The sequence below is a fragment of the Stegodyphus dumicola genome, chromosome 2, assembly GCF_044657685.1.
Source record: "Stegodyphus dumicola isolate Sdum_Otavi_A_Nest chromosome 2, ASM4465768v1".
Classification (NCBI taxonomy): Eukaryota; Metazoa; Arthropoda; class Arachnida; order Araneae; family Eresidae; genus Stegodyphus; species Stegodyphus dumicola.
The window spans coordinates 232,140,875-232,154,198 of NC_140769.1; the positions used below are offsets into that span (position 1 = coordinate 232,140,875).

The window sequence follows — 13,324 nt, forward strand, 5'->3', positions numbered from 1 at the left end:
TGCAAGGCCCTTTAGAAAGAAGTAATAGCTTTCTCGGAGAGTTTACGACTTTGGAAATAATTTAACGGGCAAAAAATATACTGAAAATCTGGATACAAATGAGTTCATATCTTCAGAGTTAATCTCGCATGGATAGGAATTTAAGAATATTCTAAAATCAATTTTAATTCTCAAATCAGTTATTTTAGTTCTTTCCGAGAAAACGTCCATGTGTTCAATAGGGATATTTAACTTAAAAATTTATTAAAAAAATACGAGTTAAAAATAATATAATTATTCATACGAGAGAAATTTTTAAAACGAATTTTATTATTATCGACTAGCGGGCAAGCCCGCCAGCTGAGCGGGCTGAAGCCCGCTTATCATTGTTCGTTTTTAAAAGATATCCTATGTTAAATTTGGCCGGTATTGAAAAGTTGAACCGAACTACCATTTTTTAGCGGCATTCCGCGGGCTTCCCCCGCTTTTTTCACCTATGCATCCAGAAGTTACCGCATACACTATACATATGCGGAAAATCACGAAAACACCCATGCTTCCAGCCCTTTCGCGGGTATTCGAAATTTGGACCGAAATACCAGTGTTCAGCGCTTTTGGGCGGGAGCCCGCCCAAAACAGTGTTCACGTGTGCATGCAAAAGATACTGCGTACACCGTACACATGCGTAAAATCACGAAAACTCCCCTCCAGCCAGCCCGCTGCCGATTCGAAAGTTGGACCGAAATACAATTTTTCAGCGATTTTGCGCGTGCTGTGCCCGCTTTATTCACGTATGCATGCTGAAGATGGTGCATAAACGATACACATGCGTAAAATCACGAAAACAAACATGGAGCCTGCCTGTTCGCCGGTATTCGAAAGTTGGACCGAATTACCAGTGTTATGTGGCTTTGCACCGAAAGTTGGATCGAACTAACAGCGTTAAGAGGTTTTGAGCAGGCTGCGCCCACTTTTATCACATATGCATCCAGAAATCACTTTATACACTATACACATGCGGAAAATCAGGAAAACACCCATGCAGCCAGCCCGCTCGCAGAGATTCGAATGTTTGACCGAACTACCAGTGTTCAGCGGTTTTACCCGGTATCCGCGCGCTGTATTCACGTATGCGACCAAATTTTATGTACAGTACCCCGGAATTCGAAAGTTGGACAGAACTACCAGTGTTCTGTAGTTTTGCGCGGGCTGCTCCCGCTTTATTCAAGTATGCATGCAGAAGATACCGCATACACGTTACACATGCGAAAAATCCCGAAAACACACATTGAGCCAACACGGTCGCTTGGATTCGAAAGTTGGACCGAACTACCAGTAATCAGAGGTTTTGAGCGAATTTCGGCCGCTTTATTCACTTATGCATCCAGAAGATGCTGCGTACACGAGGCACATGCGTAAAATCACGCAAACACCCATGGACCCAGCCCGTTCGCCGGGATTCGAAATTAGGACCGAACTACCAGAGTTTAGCTTTATTCATTTATGCATCCAGAAGACACTGCATACACAACAGATATGCGTAAAATCACAAAAAACATGAGTGTAGCCTGCCTGCTCACCGGGATTCGAAAGTTACCGTATACCATCTCAAAGGAGCAAAGAAAAATCTTTAATCTAAAAAAAAAAAAAAAAAGTGTGAATTTAATTTTTATTGGTGCGAACTTATTTAAAATATCATTTGCATTAAAAGATAATATCTAAATTAAGTGCACGTATCTAATAACATAAAAAAATATATTATTCCAAAAAATCAAATTTATTATTAAAAAAATAACAACATATTTTTAAAAAATAGCTTTTTCAGATTTTTTAATTAATATCCCAGCTGATTAAAGTTGTACAACTTCAAGAACGTCATCATTTAAATTTAATGTAATATAATAACTTTTATTCAATATCAATAAAAGAATTAACGTGACAATCATCCTAACCTGAAATTAAAAAAAAATTGTGAAAAGCAGCTGTTTATTTAAAATGCCTACATTAACGAAATATTTTTAAAATACAGTTAGGTAACATGCAATCGCGTGCTTTATTCAACTTTAGAATATAACCTTGATTTGTATCTGCGGCGATTCAAGAAACTGTTGCAATCGGAAAAATGAGCCCGAAAATTAGCGTTTTCACAGTTTTTAATTAATATCTCAGCTGATTAACGTCCTACGAAGATGAGAATAGTATCATTGGATTCGTAGAATTTTTTGGAATCCGCAGACACCTGCCTCGAATTCCAACTCAGCGCCGTTCCATAGATATTTAAGAAAAAAGAAATTGACACGTGACCTTTCGCCAGCACAAATCTCGAGCGGAAGCAATTGTCATCCCCCCGGCGCTTTCGAAAAAGCAATTTTATCTCAGCTAATTCCGAGACGGTTGCCACTCCGAAAAATGAAATAACGTTTTCGCAGTTTTTAATTAATAACTCCGCCGATTATTGTCGTACGAAGATGGGACCGATATCGATGGATTCGTTGATTTTTTTCGAATACGCGGATATGCGTTTCGAATCGCAACTCGGAGCCGTTCCGCAGATATTCGAGAAAAACGAATTTGGCACTCGGCCAAATCCCTAAAATAGGGGAAACCCGTGAAAGAAAGTGCAAAACGTAGGGAAACGTAGGGGAAAAAGCAGTTTTTAATTAATATCTCGGCTAATTAAAGTCGCACGAAGATGCCGATGGTCAATATGGCGAGCCACGGGAATTCTCAATCCAACGGTACCTTCCGCTAAGCTCTACACCCAGCCGTTCCCGAGAAGATGATGTTACAAACACACAAACAGACAGAGGCACACAGATTTTAATAGTATAGAAGATAAATCATTTTTAGCCCATAATCCTGTGAATCTTTGTTTAATTCTTTAAATCTTTTGTGCCCCATACATATTATGTGATAATAAAATACTGCAGACCAAATTGTGTGTAATTAATTTTGTGAACTGCAGTCTCATAAATAAGATATTGGGAATAAATAGGTTGTAATGATTTATTTAAATAGCCATTTATTTTCATGTTAATATTTTTCCATCTTTATTTTTCATTTAGATTTCACTAATATTTTAAATTAACATGAATTTAAATGATGCACATACGTAAACATTTTAACCTTTGCGGGTAACAATGAGTCAGATTATATAAACAAGGTTTAAGAGTCTCTGTTAGTAGCTTGTAGCTGAAATACCTTGCAGCACTGGTGAGGGATTTGTTAATAAGAGTTTATCCTAAGTAGATGATTAGTAGTTAAAGTTTTAAGAGATGTAATTTCTGTACGATGATTAGTTCAAAACAACAAAGTCAAAAACAAATAACTCAATAGACGTTTATACTTGGCTGTCAAAGATTTCTTGCATTTCCAAAACTGAAATCTAGAATTCTAGGTGTGATTCCATATGAAATGTTAGGTCGAATTTCACAGTAAATATGTTTAGATTAAATGCATTTAATTAAAAGCCAAGTGCTGATTGTAATTAATAAATTCAGAAAACTATTTTTAAAAGAAAAGTATCAAACTTAATAAACGTAAATTTCCAGAATTTGGTTGACTCTGCTTTCCATGAACTTCGTGTTTGATTAATTTTTGCAAATTTAGAATTCTTTAAATTCTTAAAGGCTACTTTTCTTCATGCGTAAACATAGGGAAGAAATTATGCAAACATGTCGGATAGTACTACAAATGGAAATATTATATAAAATACTATTTAAAGATGATGACAACGTTTTGTAAGTTCGGAATGCAAAGTAATCTTACATTAGAAAAGGCGAATATGTATGCCGTAAAGGCAGTTAGATGATAAGCTATTGAAATATAAATTTCAATAGCTTATCATCTAACCCAATAGCTTATCATCAATCTTATCATCTAATGTGTAGAAAAGATCCTTTACGGCGATGATATTTGGAATATAAATTGCTAAAAGTATGCGAAAGCTTCGGCTACCACCGGATATCTTCACCTATAAAAATCGTTACTGCGGGGACTTGTAAAAAAGTTTCAAATTTATAGTTACATTTTTTGCTCCTTTGGCGTGCTTGTTGACAAAGTTTATACGAAATGTTACCACACACAAATACTAATTCTGTATCTCCAAACATTAAATTTAGCAGAATGTTTAATTAATTATTCTTGTCTTTAAACTGTGGAGGCAACGATTTTCAGAGTAATTTAAAATGGAAGCCTATGTTTTAAAACTTTATTTTGAAAACAGGTAAGCTGTAATTTTTTGTATTTAAAACTTTGAATTTTAAGGTTATAATAATAAATCCAGAGGATGTTATAAGCTTTATCAATATGATCTAATTTCATGATTTTCATTCTGTGAACTGTTTTTATGTTAGTTTTATGATATTATGTGATGAATGAGTTTTAACGCATGGGTTTCTTATTTCAGTTGTCGTTTAATTTATTTTATTATTTAGTTATTTTACATTTTATTTTAAAAGTTTTCCCCTCTGCTATTCTGAAGTATTTAAAGATTATTTAACCGCGACATCAGTTAAGATAACAAAAAATAATATATTCATAAAAATCTGAGATTAAAGATATATGTAAATGTACATAAGTAAATGAAAGCGGACTGACATTTCGATTTTAAATCACTACAGACGCGCGCGGTTGATCTATGTTTACATTTACAAGCAGTGGTTTCGAGAGTGAAAGTAGTCAAACACAAACTGAGAAAGATCACTGAGTAGTCAAAAATTTCAGTTCACTCTGTGCGCTCGATAAACTAACATCAACACTGAGCAGTCAAAAATGTTTAGTTCTCTCCGTGTGCTCGGCGAGAGTTAACATCAATATTAACACATCAAAAATGTTATTCGAGACGGAATATTAGACTGATTGGTCATTTTAAATAAAAACATTATTTGGGTCATTAGAGAATGGGTGGCATATTAGTTAAGTAATAAAATGTGTAGAAAAAATCATAATGCTGTCAGAAGACAGTTTTAAGGAAATTATTTTCTACCTCGAATTCCAGTTTCACTACTCAGAGTCTTAAGTTAAACAAATATATTTATGCATAAAACTTCATCCATAGTGATCTAAAAATAGTTTAATCAGATTTATCTTACAAAAAAGGTTTTAACAACTTCTTTGCTTTTTTTAAATCTGAGTTAAAATATGCTGAACCCAGACGTCCAGAAATAGTTGTCTGATTTCATTAGCAAAAATAGCTCAAGCAAAAAGCTTTTCACTGGAGAATTTTCGTTTTTCTTTTCTTAAAGCACTGCTATATTTAAAATGATTTCTGGTGCAACAGCTAATCTGTAAATCAAAGATTATATATATATATATATGTCTAAGGAAAGAACAAAAAACTGCATCTTTAATCCAAATTTTAGTTGAGTTTAAAGTTGTCTGTATCCAAATTATTTAAAAATTTTAAACATTTTTTACTTAAAAAACATTTATAAACTTTGTATAATGCATTGAGATTTACAGTGTTTTGCCTTTCAAAACAGAATGAATAAGACTTTGCCTATTAATTACTCTTATATCTACAATAAGGAAATTGATGTAACACCAGTATTAGAAGATTAGAAAGATATTGAATTCTACGGAATATAAAGGTTTAAATTTAATGTTTCCAGATTAATTGCATAAAAAATTCCACTTTGATACAAATCTTCATGGAAACTGGATTTCTCATATATTAATGACGTCAGTAGAATGGCCAGCTCTGAATTTGGCAACACTGAGATTGTAAAACTTTCATATCAGTTGCTTTTCCAACGGCCGGACACTTTGCTAGCTAAGTTTTTGTCGCAAAAGACCGAATAGATCGCTCATTTAGTTGTCTCATCACTGAGAACATTGCCCAAGGTGCACAGAAGGTGGCCTGAATTTACACCCCGAAAATGGGAAAAATGAATTTAATTTCCATGGACCACCGGAAGTTTCCAGAAGACGGATTCGATGGTCCTTAAGTTCGTGATCCATTTTTACTGCCAATAAACTTCTCAAGAGGATCTTCAGCTTACCAGTATTAGTAAATGGCACATGTTTCACCGATACTGTACATCCACAAAGACTCATGCCTTCTCTAGGATTTGGACCTAAGCCCCACGAAACGGCAGTCAGTCGCACTAGCTACGTTCAAACAGAGCGGCATCTTTCCCATCAAAGAATATATCAGTTGCCTCAAGCGTTTCATATCTTCTGCAACAATCAATGGTCGCTTATTCCGTGTCTTATAGCAGACAAAGGGAAGGGAAAGTTGTATCTGCTGTGAAAACTACTGTTTTATGCAATGGTTGCATTCGATTACTCAGACACTTCTTGCAGTACATGAATTAATTGCAAGTGTTCTTTTATATACCTCAGATCCTTAGTTTTCTTTTCATAAAGAACATTTCTGTTACATCTTTCCAGGAACAGCTTCGTTTGCTAAACATACGTGAAGCTAAAAAATTTGCTCAATAAAATTTGTAAAAAAGCCTATAATTTTACATATGTCTGTATTAACTACAAATCCATATATTGTCATTTCTCTGAAATCCAATTTAAAAAAAGTTCGTAAACTTTTAGATCATTCTATATTTAGTATATGTTTCTGCCATTTTTCCAAAAGCGCAGTTACATTTATATAGACATATTTACTAGTATCAATGAAGTATATACTTATTCCGAGTGTCATCAAAAGATCTCACTACAAGGCTTACCAATTTGAGTTTCTACATTTGGGCAGGAAGTGTGGACTTGCAGAGCACATCGCATCACGCAGGGGGCGGAGTGAAGAACTGATAAGAGATCGTTCGCCCTACACCCACTCAGAGAAATGAAGCCACCTATCATCTAGGACAACTTAGACTATCCCTTTGGATAACAGAAGTCGAGACTGTATATTTTATGTACTCAGTGACTCGTGAACAAAATAAAGAGAATTTGAAAATTATGTTAATTTTTAGGAAACAAGACTGCTACAGTTTCACAGCTTTCAAGTGAGCCGTATGTTGCCACTGGAACCCGGGTTTCACGATTTACAATTGCCTAAAGGCTTCATGAGTTAGGGCTGTTTGCATTTCGCTCACTGCATCATATAAGAAAGCAAGTTCAGCCAGGCCAATTTTGGCATTCGTTCAACATGTTACAGACAACATGAGGCTTGGACCAGACTCCTGTGGACTACCGTGCCTTTTAGAGATGAGTCAGGATTCAGCTTGGGCATTGATTTTCGGTGTACCTGTATGCGAAGAGAGCCTGGAATACGCGGCCATCACTCCCTCATCAGAGAAAAGGATCATTGCGGTGGAGGAGATGCACATAAGACCGAAAGACCTCTAGAGAGGCTTAGCAGTAGAAGAGGTGTGGTTCCTCCGATCCCACAGGTACAAAATCGATCGCCTCCTGTAGTGTACCTTGGGCAAAGCTCTCGGTGCGATGATATAGTAAAATGACCATCGGATATTGGCCATTTCTGAAGAATGAATTAAATTGCAAGTGCCCTGCCATTTGAAATAACCACTTAGTAACAGTGCATTTATTCGATGCTCATTAAATGTATGGGAGCTAAATGAAACCATCTGAAATTGGACTAATAGTTTTGAATAATTCTAAGTTATATTTATTGCGACAAAGCAAAACATTATTTTAGCACTAAAGAAATCATAAATATTTTTTTAATGTTATAGATTACATTACCATCCGTTGATATGGTTCTGCAACGTACTAAATCCACCTTATTGGCTACTAAAATGTAAACCTTTGGTCCCAAATTCGGGTAGAAGTATTGGCATTTGACTTCCAGACGTCTCAGTTTTTCCAGTGTCTGCACAGCAAATGTGAGGGTCTTTCGTCGTGTTACCGAATACACTAAGAGGAAGGCATCAGTGGCACAAAATGTGTTTTCATCGACCTGGTGGAGAAAAGAAAGTTACATCACAAAACATATGCTACTATAAGTGCTATATACTTATCTTTTGTTTTTAAGTGAGAAAATGAGTAAGATCCGATCAAAGACAGAAGTTTAAAATGCCATGCAGTAAAATAATATAAATTATGAAAACATTTATAAGAATTTCGCATAAATTTTACCAGCATTCAGACTCGCATAAAATGCGAGTTTTTTATACTATAATGTAACCCAAGATTTTTTGTTTCACAGAATATTAAAGAGCTTCATTTAAACGTCTTAATAACTTAAGTGCTAGAATGCAGAAAAATTTGGCCCATTCGCTAAACGTGAGATTTATTTTCAAGTTTCCGAAAATTTATCATTCTTAGTTGGGAATTAAACTTTGAAATTAATTATATTAATACTCGCTCATTTTGACTTTATCAAAAATAGAGCAGATAATTGGAGGATAGTGTGGCCTATCTCAAGAAACCTTATCTCAAAATGTATGTAAAATAATTACTAAAATGTGGGTGTTACAAAGCCTTTTCTCAGAGCTCACAAATAGTTTCGAGCTATTTTTACTTCCTTGTACGAAATAAAGGAAGTATTGTAATCACGAAAAATTCCGGGTAGCATATTTCAACGAAAATATATATTTTGACCGCTATCGAATGCAATTTAACAAGGTTTTTGCCTGACATCCCTATGTAAAGGCAAAATAAAGAACTCTTTTCCTCCCAAAAAATTATAAAACTGATTTAAAATTGGATTCCGAAGAGATTTTTTTGTGGCGTCTGTACGTACGTATGTATGTATCTCGCTTAACTCAAAAACGAACCTTAGAACGTTGACATTTTACATATAGGACTGCTATAGGATGTAGTTGTGCACCTCTCTTTTTGGTGGCAATCGGTGGTACCAAATGCCGAGTAACAGAGTGGGTACATACACCCACTCTATTACTCGGCAAACAATTGATTCGGCAAAACAATCTCCTATGTCATAACATATAATTTTGGGGAGGCATATAAAACAATCTCTGGAGAACTTTCTAAAGAAAATTGGAATTTTTATTAACATTAGCAGTGGATAAAACGATGGAAAACCCACGAAACCACCTTAAATTAATGTTAGAATGTTAATTTTCATGCTATATTTTGAATACTTCTGCATACGTTCATTACTCAAATTCTGAGAAAAGGAATTTGACTTTTTATTTCACAATTATTTTATAAGTTTAAAAAGTGTAATTTGTTTCAAATAATTAATCCTATACTCATAGTTTCGTCTCGGCATTAAAAATCTATCATTAGTTTCTTCGTTTAGCTTGCGAAAAAGGAAATAAATTCATATTTCGTTTATTTAAAAATATACACTGCGAATGTTTTAAAAGTATCTTTTAATCAAATTAGTATAATTGGAAAAAGAAATTTAATGTTAAAATTAAATCTTGAATAAAATGATTAGAGATAAAATAATATTTGAATAAATACATTTCTTACCTGTAGAAATTATTTCACAGAGTAAAATAAATTTAAACCTTTTTTTTTGAAATATAACTTATTCTTTCAGGTTTATTTTATTTTGAAATGCTCGAATTTTGATCCATTTACATCAAAAGAATCCCGATTAGTTTTAAAGCATTTTTTGTGCCAGCTTTTTTTTCTACGTAAAGCAGACATTCTTTTTACATAAACATTAAAATGCAGACTTTTAATACCCGAGACTTTAGATTTTTAAATTTTATCTGGAAATTTTGAGTAAATGCTTGTTGGAATTCTATTTTAAACGCAACCCAATTAAAATTAAATGTTATTTTTGAGAATAAATACTTTTGGGAAATGGGAATTTCAAATTTTATTTTGCTTCTTTGGTTCGTATGAGGAAAACCATGTCCAATTTATTTATAAATGCAAATGAATTTCGAATGATGCTTTCATTAATGCTTTCTTTTGCCAAGGTTGGATTCATTAGGAAATACTTTATTATATGAGAACTGTTTTTAACATTCTAGTCATTCATTGAAGGTGAAAGAGATATCCTCAGTTGACGACCTTAAACATCTACCTTTTTAATGCTAATCATAAAACGTTGCATTTGCATAACAATGAGAGATGCTTGTGGATGCTATCTGGCAGTAAATCTGCATTGTTTCGCGTTCCCATTACTTGGAATTCCACAAGTCATTTTAACAGCAATCTGGTAAAATTTCCGATTTACACTTTTTCTTTAATTTTAAAATACTCTTCTTTAGCGCAGACATCTAATATTTTTCAAACATCATCCAATTGCGTATTATGGAGGAATGAGCTTTCATGATTATTTTTTATTCGTACATTACGTACTAAGAACAGGTAGGGGTATTTTCACCAGATTAATATTAAAGGCTTCCTGTGATTTGAAATTTCTAACTTGAACGTATTCTTAGCTCGCACAACTGTTTAAAGTTTTACTTCTTGTCCTGCAAGAATAAATCAAAAAATATACATGTTGGCGAGAGAAGTTAAAGAATAACCTGTAATCCTGTTTATTTGAGGCGCAATTATCATTAAAATGTTTTAGAAGTAAATTAATGTGAAACTATTGAAGGTAAAAATTATGTATTATTTCGGAATATAATATACAAATAAAATCACAGTAGCTAACTAGGATATTAAGCTTATACATATATAGATAAAAACCGTCCTATATGGCCTGATATACTTCTAAAAGAACTATAAATTGATTTTTTAATTGGCAATTGATTTTTCAATACGATCTCCTTGTACCACGATATACATTTTATATCATTTAATGAGCAACTCTATGCACCCGACAAAGTACTTCCAAAGGCTATTCTGAAAATATTCCATAGCTGGTATTTTCACGCTATTTGTCATCATTAAATCTCTTTCCACGAAAGAGCGATTTCAGTTTGGAAGACAGATAATATGCACTTAAAGCTAAGTCTTGTCTCTAAAGGAGATGATCAAGATCCTTCATTACTATTTTTAAATTGCACTGACACATTTCTGTTTCTGAAGTGTTGAAATAAGTCTGGATACTCTTCTTGCGGAAATTTTGTTCAGATGAAAATTTTGATATGCTGTTGCGTTGGAATTAAGACCTTACAAAGTCAAACATTTAAACGCAGAATGATAGATACTCAGTCTGAAACATATCAGGGCAAACTAGCACAGAATTTCATCCAGTAAAAATTAAAAAAAAAAAAAAAAAAAAAAAAAAAAGAAGAATGCAGACGATATCACTAATGGAATGTCCAAATTTATTTAATATAAGTGTGGGCCAAATAAGACCCATTAATGTTAAACACGGATAACTCTTGTAATAATCATTTATTTTGATTAATTCTTTTAGACATTAAAAATAGAACTTTTACTTTCTGGATACCTAGCCGAAAACAGAAATTTCCGCTACGGCATTATGGAATAGCCCAAGAACTGTAACAGCCCGAAAGAAGTACTAGTAGCCTCAGCACTCGTCGACCTATTGAGGACCGTTAACCCGATAAGAGTTGCCAATGTAACTGACAAGGCAAGAGTTTTTAAGAAAGGTGAAGGGGTTGCAGCATGTACTCCCGTGACCAGCATTAAACGAAACACTAAAAGTCCATAATTCGTGATTTCAGAGAATATTACATCGGAGTTATTGTAGAATCCACAATTGAGCGATGAAGAGAGGAATGCTGCAGAACGTGCCATTCAAGAATTTCAAGTTGTTTTCTCCCGCTCCGTCTTCTGAAGTGAGTTGAACCAGTTTGACGCAGCATAGAATCGATATCGGGTATCACTCACCAGTTAAACAACGTTCAAGAAGTGTACCGATTGCTAAACAGGAAGAGATAGGAAAACTTCCAAAGAACATGCAAGAAAGCAACGTCATCGAGCCTTTAGCGAGTCCATGAGAATCTGCTATCTCCCTGATCAGAAAAAAGACCGTTCAATTAGATTTTACATTGACTATCGCTGGTTGAACGAGGTTACGAAGGCAGACATCTGCACGCTTCGTGGAACTGACGACATTCTGGACATTCTTTCTGGAAGTAAGTGGTTTCGACACTTGATTTAAAGAGTAGGTATTGGCAGGTAGAGATACATCCTGATGACCGAGAAAAGACGGCATTTACTACCGGACAAGGACTATGGCAGTCAGATGGCAGTCAGGTTCACGCCGTTTGGACTATGTAATGCGTCAGCAACATTCTACACCTCATTGAAACTGCGTTGAGAGTTTTTTATTACTAAGCCTGTATTCTATATCTGAACGACATCATCATCGTCGGGAAGAATTTTGTAGAATATTTTGAAAATCTCAGAAAGATGCTTCAGAAACTGAAGGACGATAATCTAAAGTTAAGTCTTGCCAAATATAAATTAATTCAGACACGAAGTGACTTACTTTGGACATGTCATCTCTGCTAAAGGTGTGTGCATAGATCCTGAAAAAGTGTCAACAGTTAAAGACTGAAGACGCCCCGAACATGTCCATCAGCTGAGAAGTTTCCTTGGATTTTGTGCGTACTATAGGAGATTTAAAGTACTTTTCTTCCATCGCAAGACCTCCATTAAAAGCTGAGAAATCAAGCAAAAGTTTTTGTGGGCAAAATAATGTAAGGTTACAATTAACAACCTGAAGTACGCTTTCACATCTGCTCCAACAGACAAGTGGATACAGAGACTCCAGAAATATGATACGATACATCAATATCCGTCATCGGAAGAGATTATCAGATAGCAACGCCTACGCCCTGTCTAAAAGGCCCTGCCCAGAAAGCTGCCAATATTGTTCCAGAGTCGAAACGAAATAAGAGCTGCTTAATCCAGTCGCACGAGAAGTTACAGCATCAACATCGGCTGATCGAGACCCACGGAATGACCAGTCAGGGACGACAAGCTGGGGGACGGCGACATAATCCAGAATTGACTTAATGGAGTCTTCAAACAGAAAACCTACCTGGCAGGACATTTCTATCTATAGACGTACGACAAAACAATATTGGGCTCTCAGGGACTCCATATTTGAAACACCGTCCTGTACCTGAAATACGAATCGAATGATGGAAAGGCTTTCCGATGACAGCTGATACTCCTAAGATCCCGGACGTCCTTAAAGAACTACATTGTAGCCCTACAATAGGCCACTTTTGAACAATAAAGACCTTGCAGAGAGTTCGAGAGTGCTTCTAGTGGAGTAATGCAAAAGATGACGTGCAAAAGTGGCGCCAATCATGCGATGTCTGTGCGAGTTAGAAAACTCCGAAGAAACGCAGCCGAGGGAAACTACAACGTTACAATGCAAGAGCGCCTTTTGAACTCATTGCCTTTGACATCCTGGGATCTCTGCCACGAACTGCTGATGGCAAAAAATACATCCTCCTTATCATTGATTACTTCACCTTGACTTGAAGTGACTTGAAGCATATACTATTACTAATCAAGAGGGGTCAAAGTAGTAGAGGTGCTAACGCAACGTTGTATTTCCATGTTA

At 35.1% G+C, this 13,324-nt stretch overlaps 1 protein-coding gene and 1 long non-coding RNA gene across 2 annotated transcripts in view; one reads left to right on the top strand and one right to left on the bottom strand.

Moving 5' to 3' along the window:
• The window catches only part of LOC118199703 (GTP-binding protein GEM-like), a 92,258-nt gene that overhangs the window by 7,128 nt on the left and 71,806 nt on the right, over nt 1-13,324 (bottom strand). The window contains exon 3 of the mRNA XM_085811889.1: nt 7,642-7,855. Within this exon, the coding sequence (XP_085668015.1) occupies nt 7,642-7,855 (214 nt within the window). The remainder of the gene's footprint in view (nt 1-7,641; nt 7,856-13,324) is intronic.
• Nucleotides 3,925-13,324, top strand: part of LOC146998899 (uncharacterized) — a 102,143-nt gene continuing 92,743 nt past the window's right edge. The window contains exon 1 of the long non-coding RNA XR_015039808.1: nt 3,925-4,204. This is a non-coding gene — a long non-coding RNA (uncharacterized LOC146998899). The remainder of the gene's footprint in view (nt 4,205-13,324) is intronic.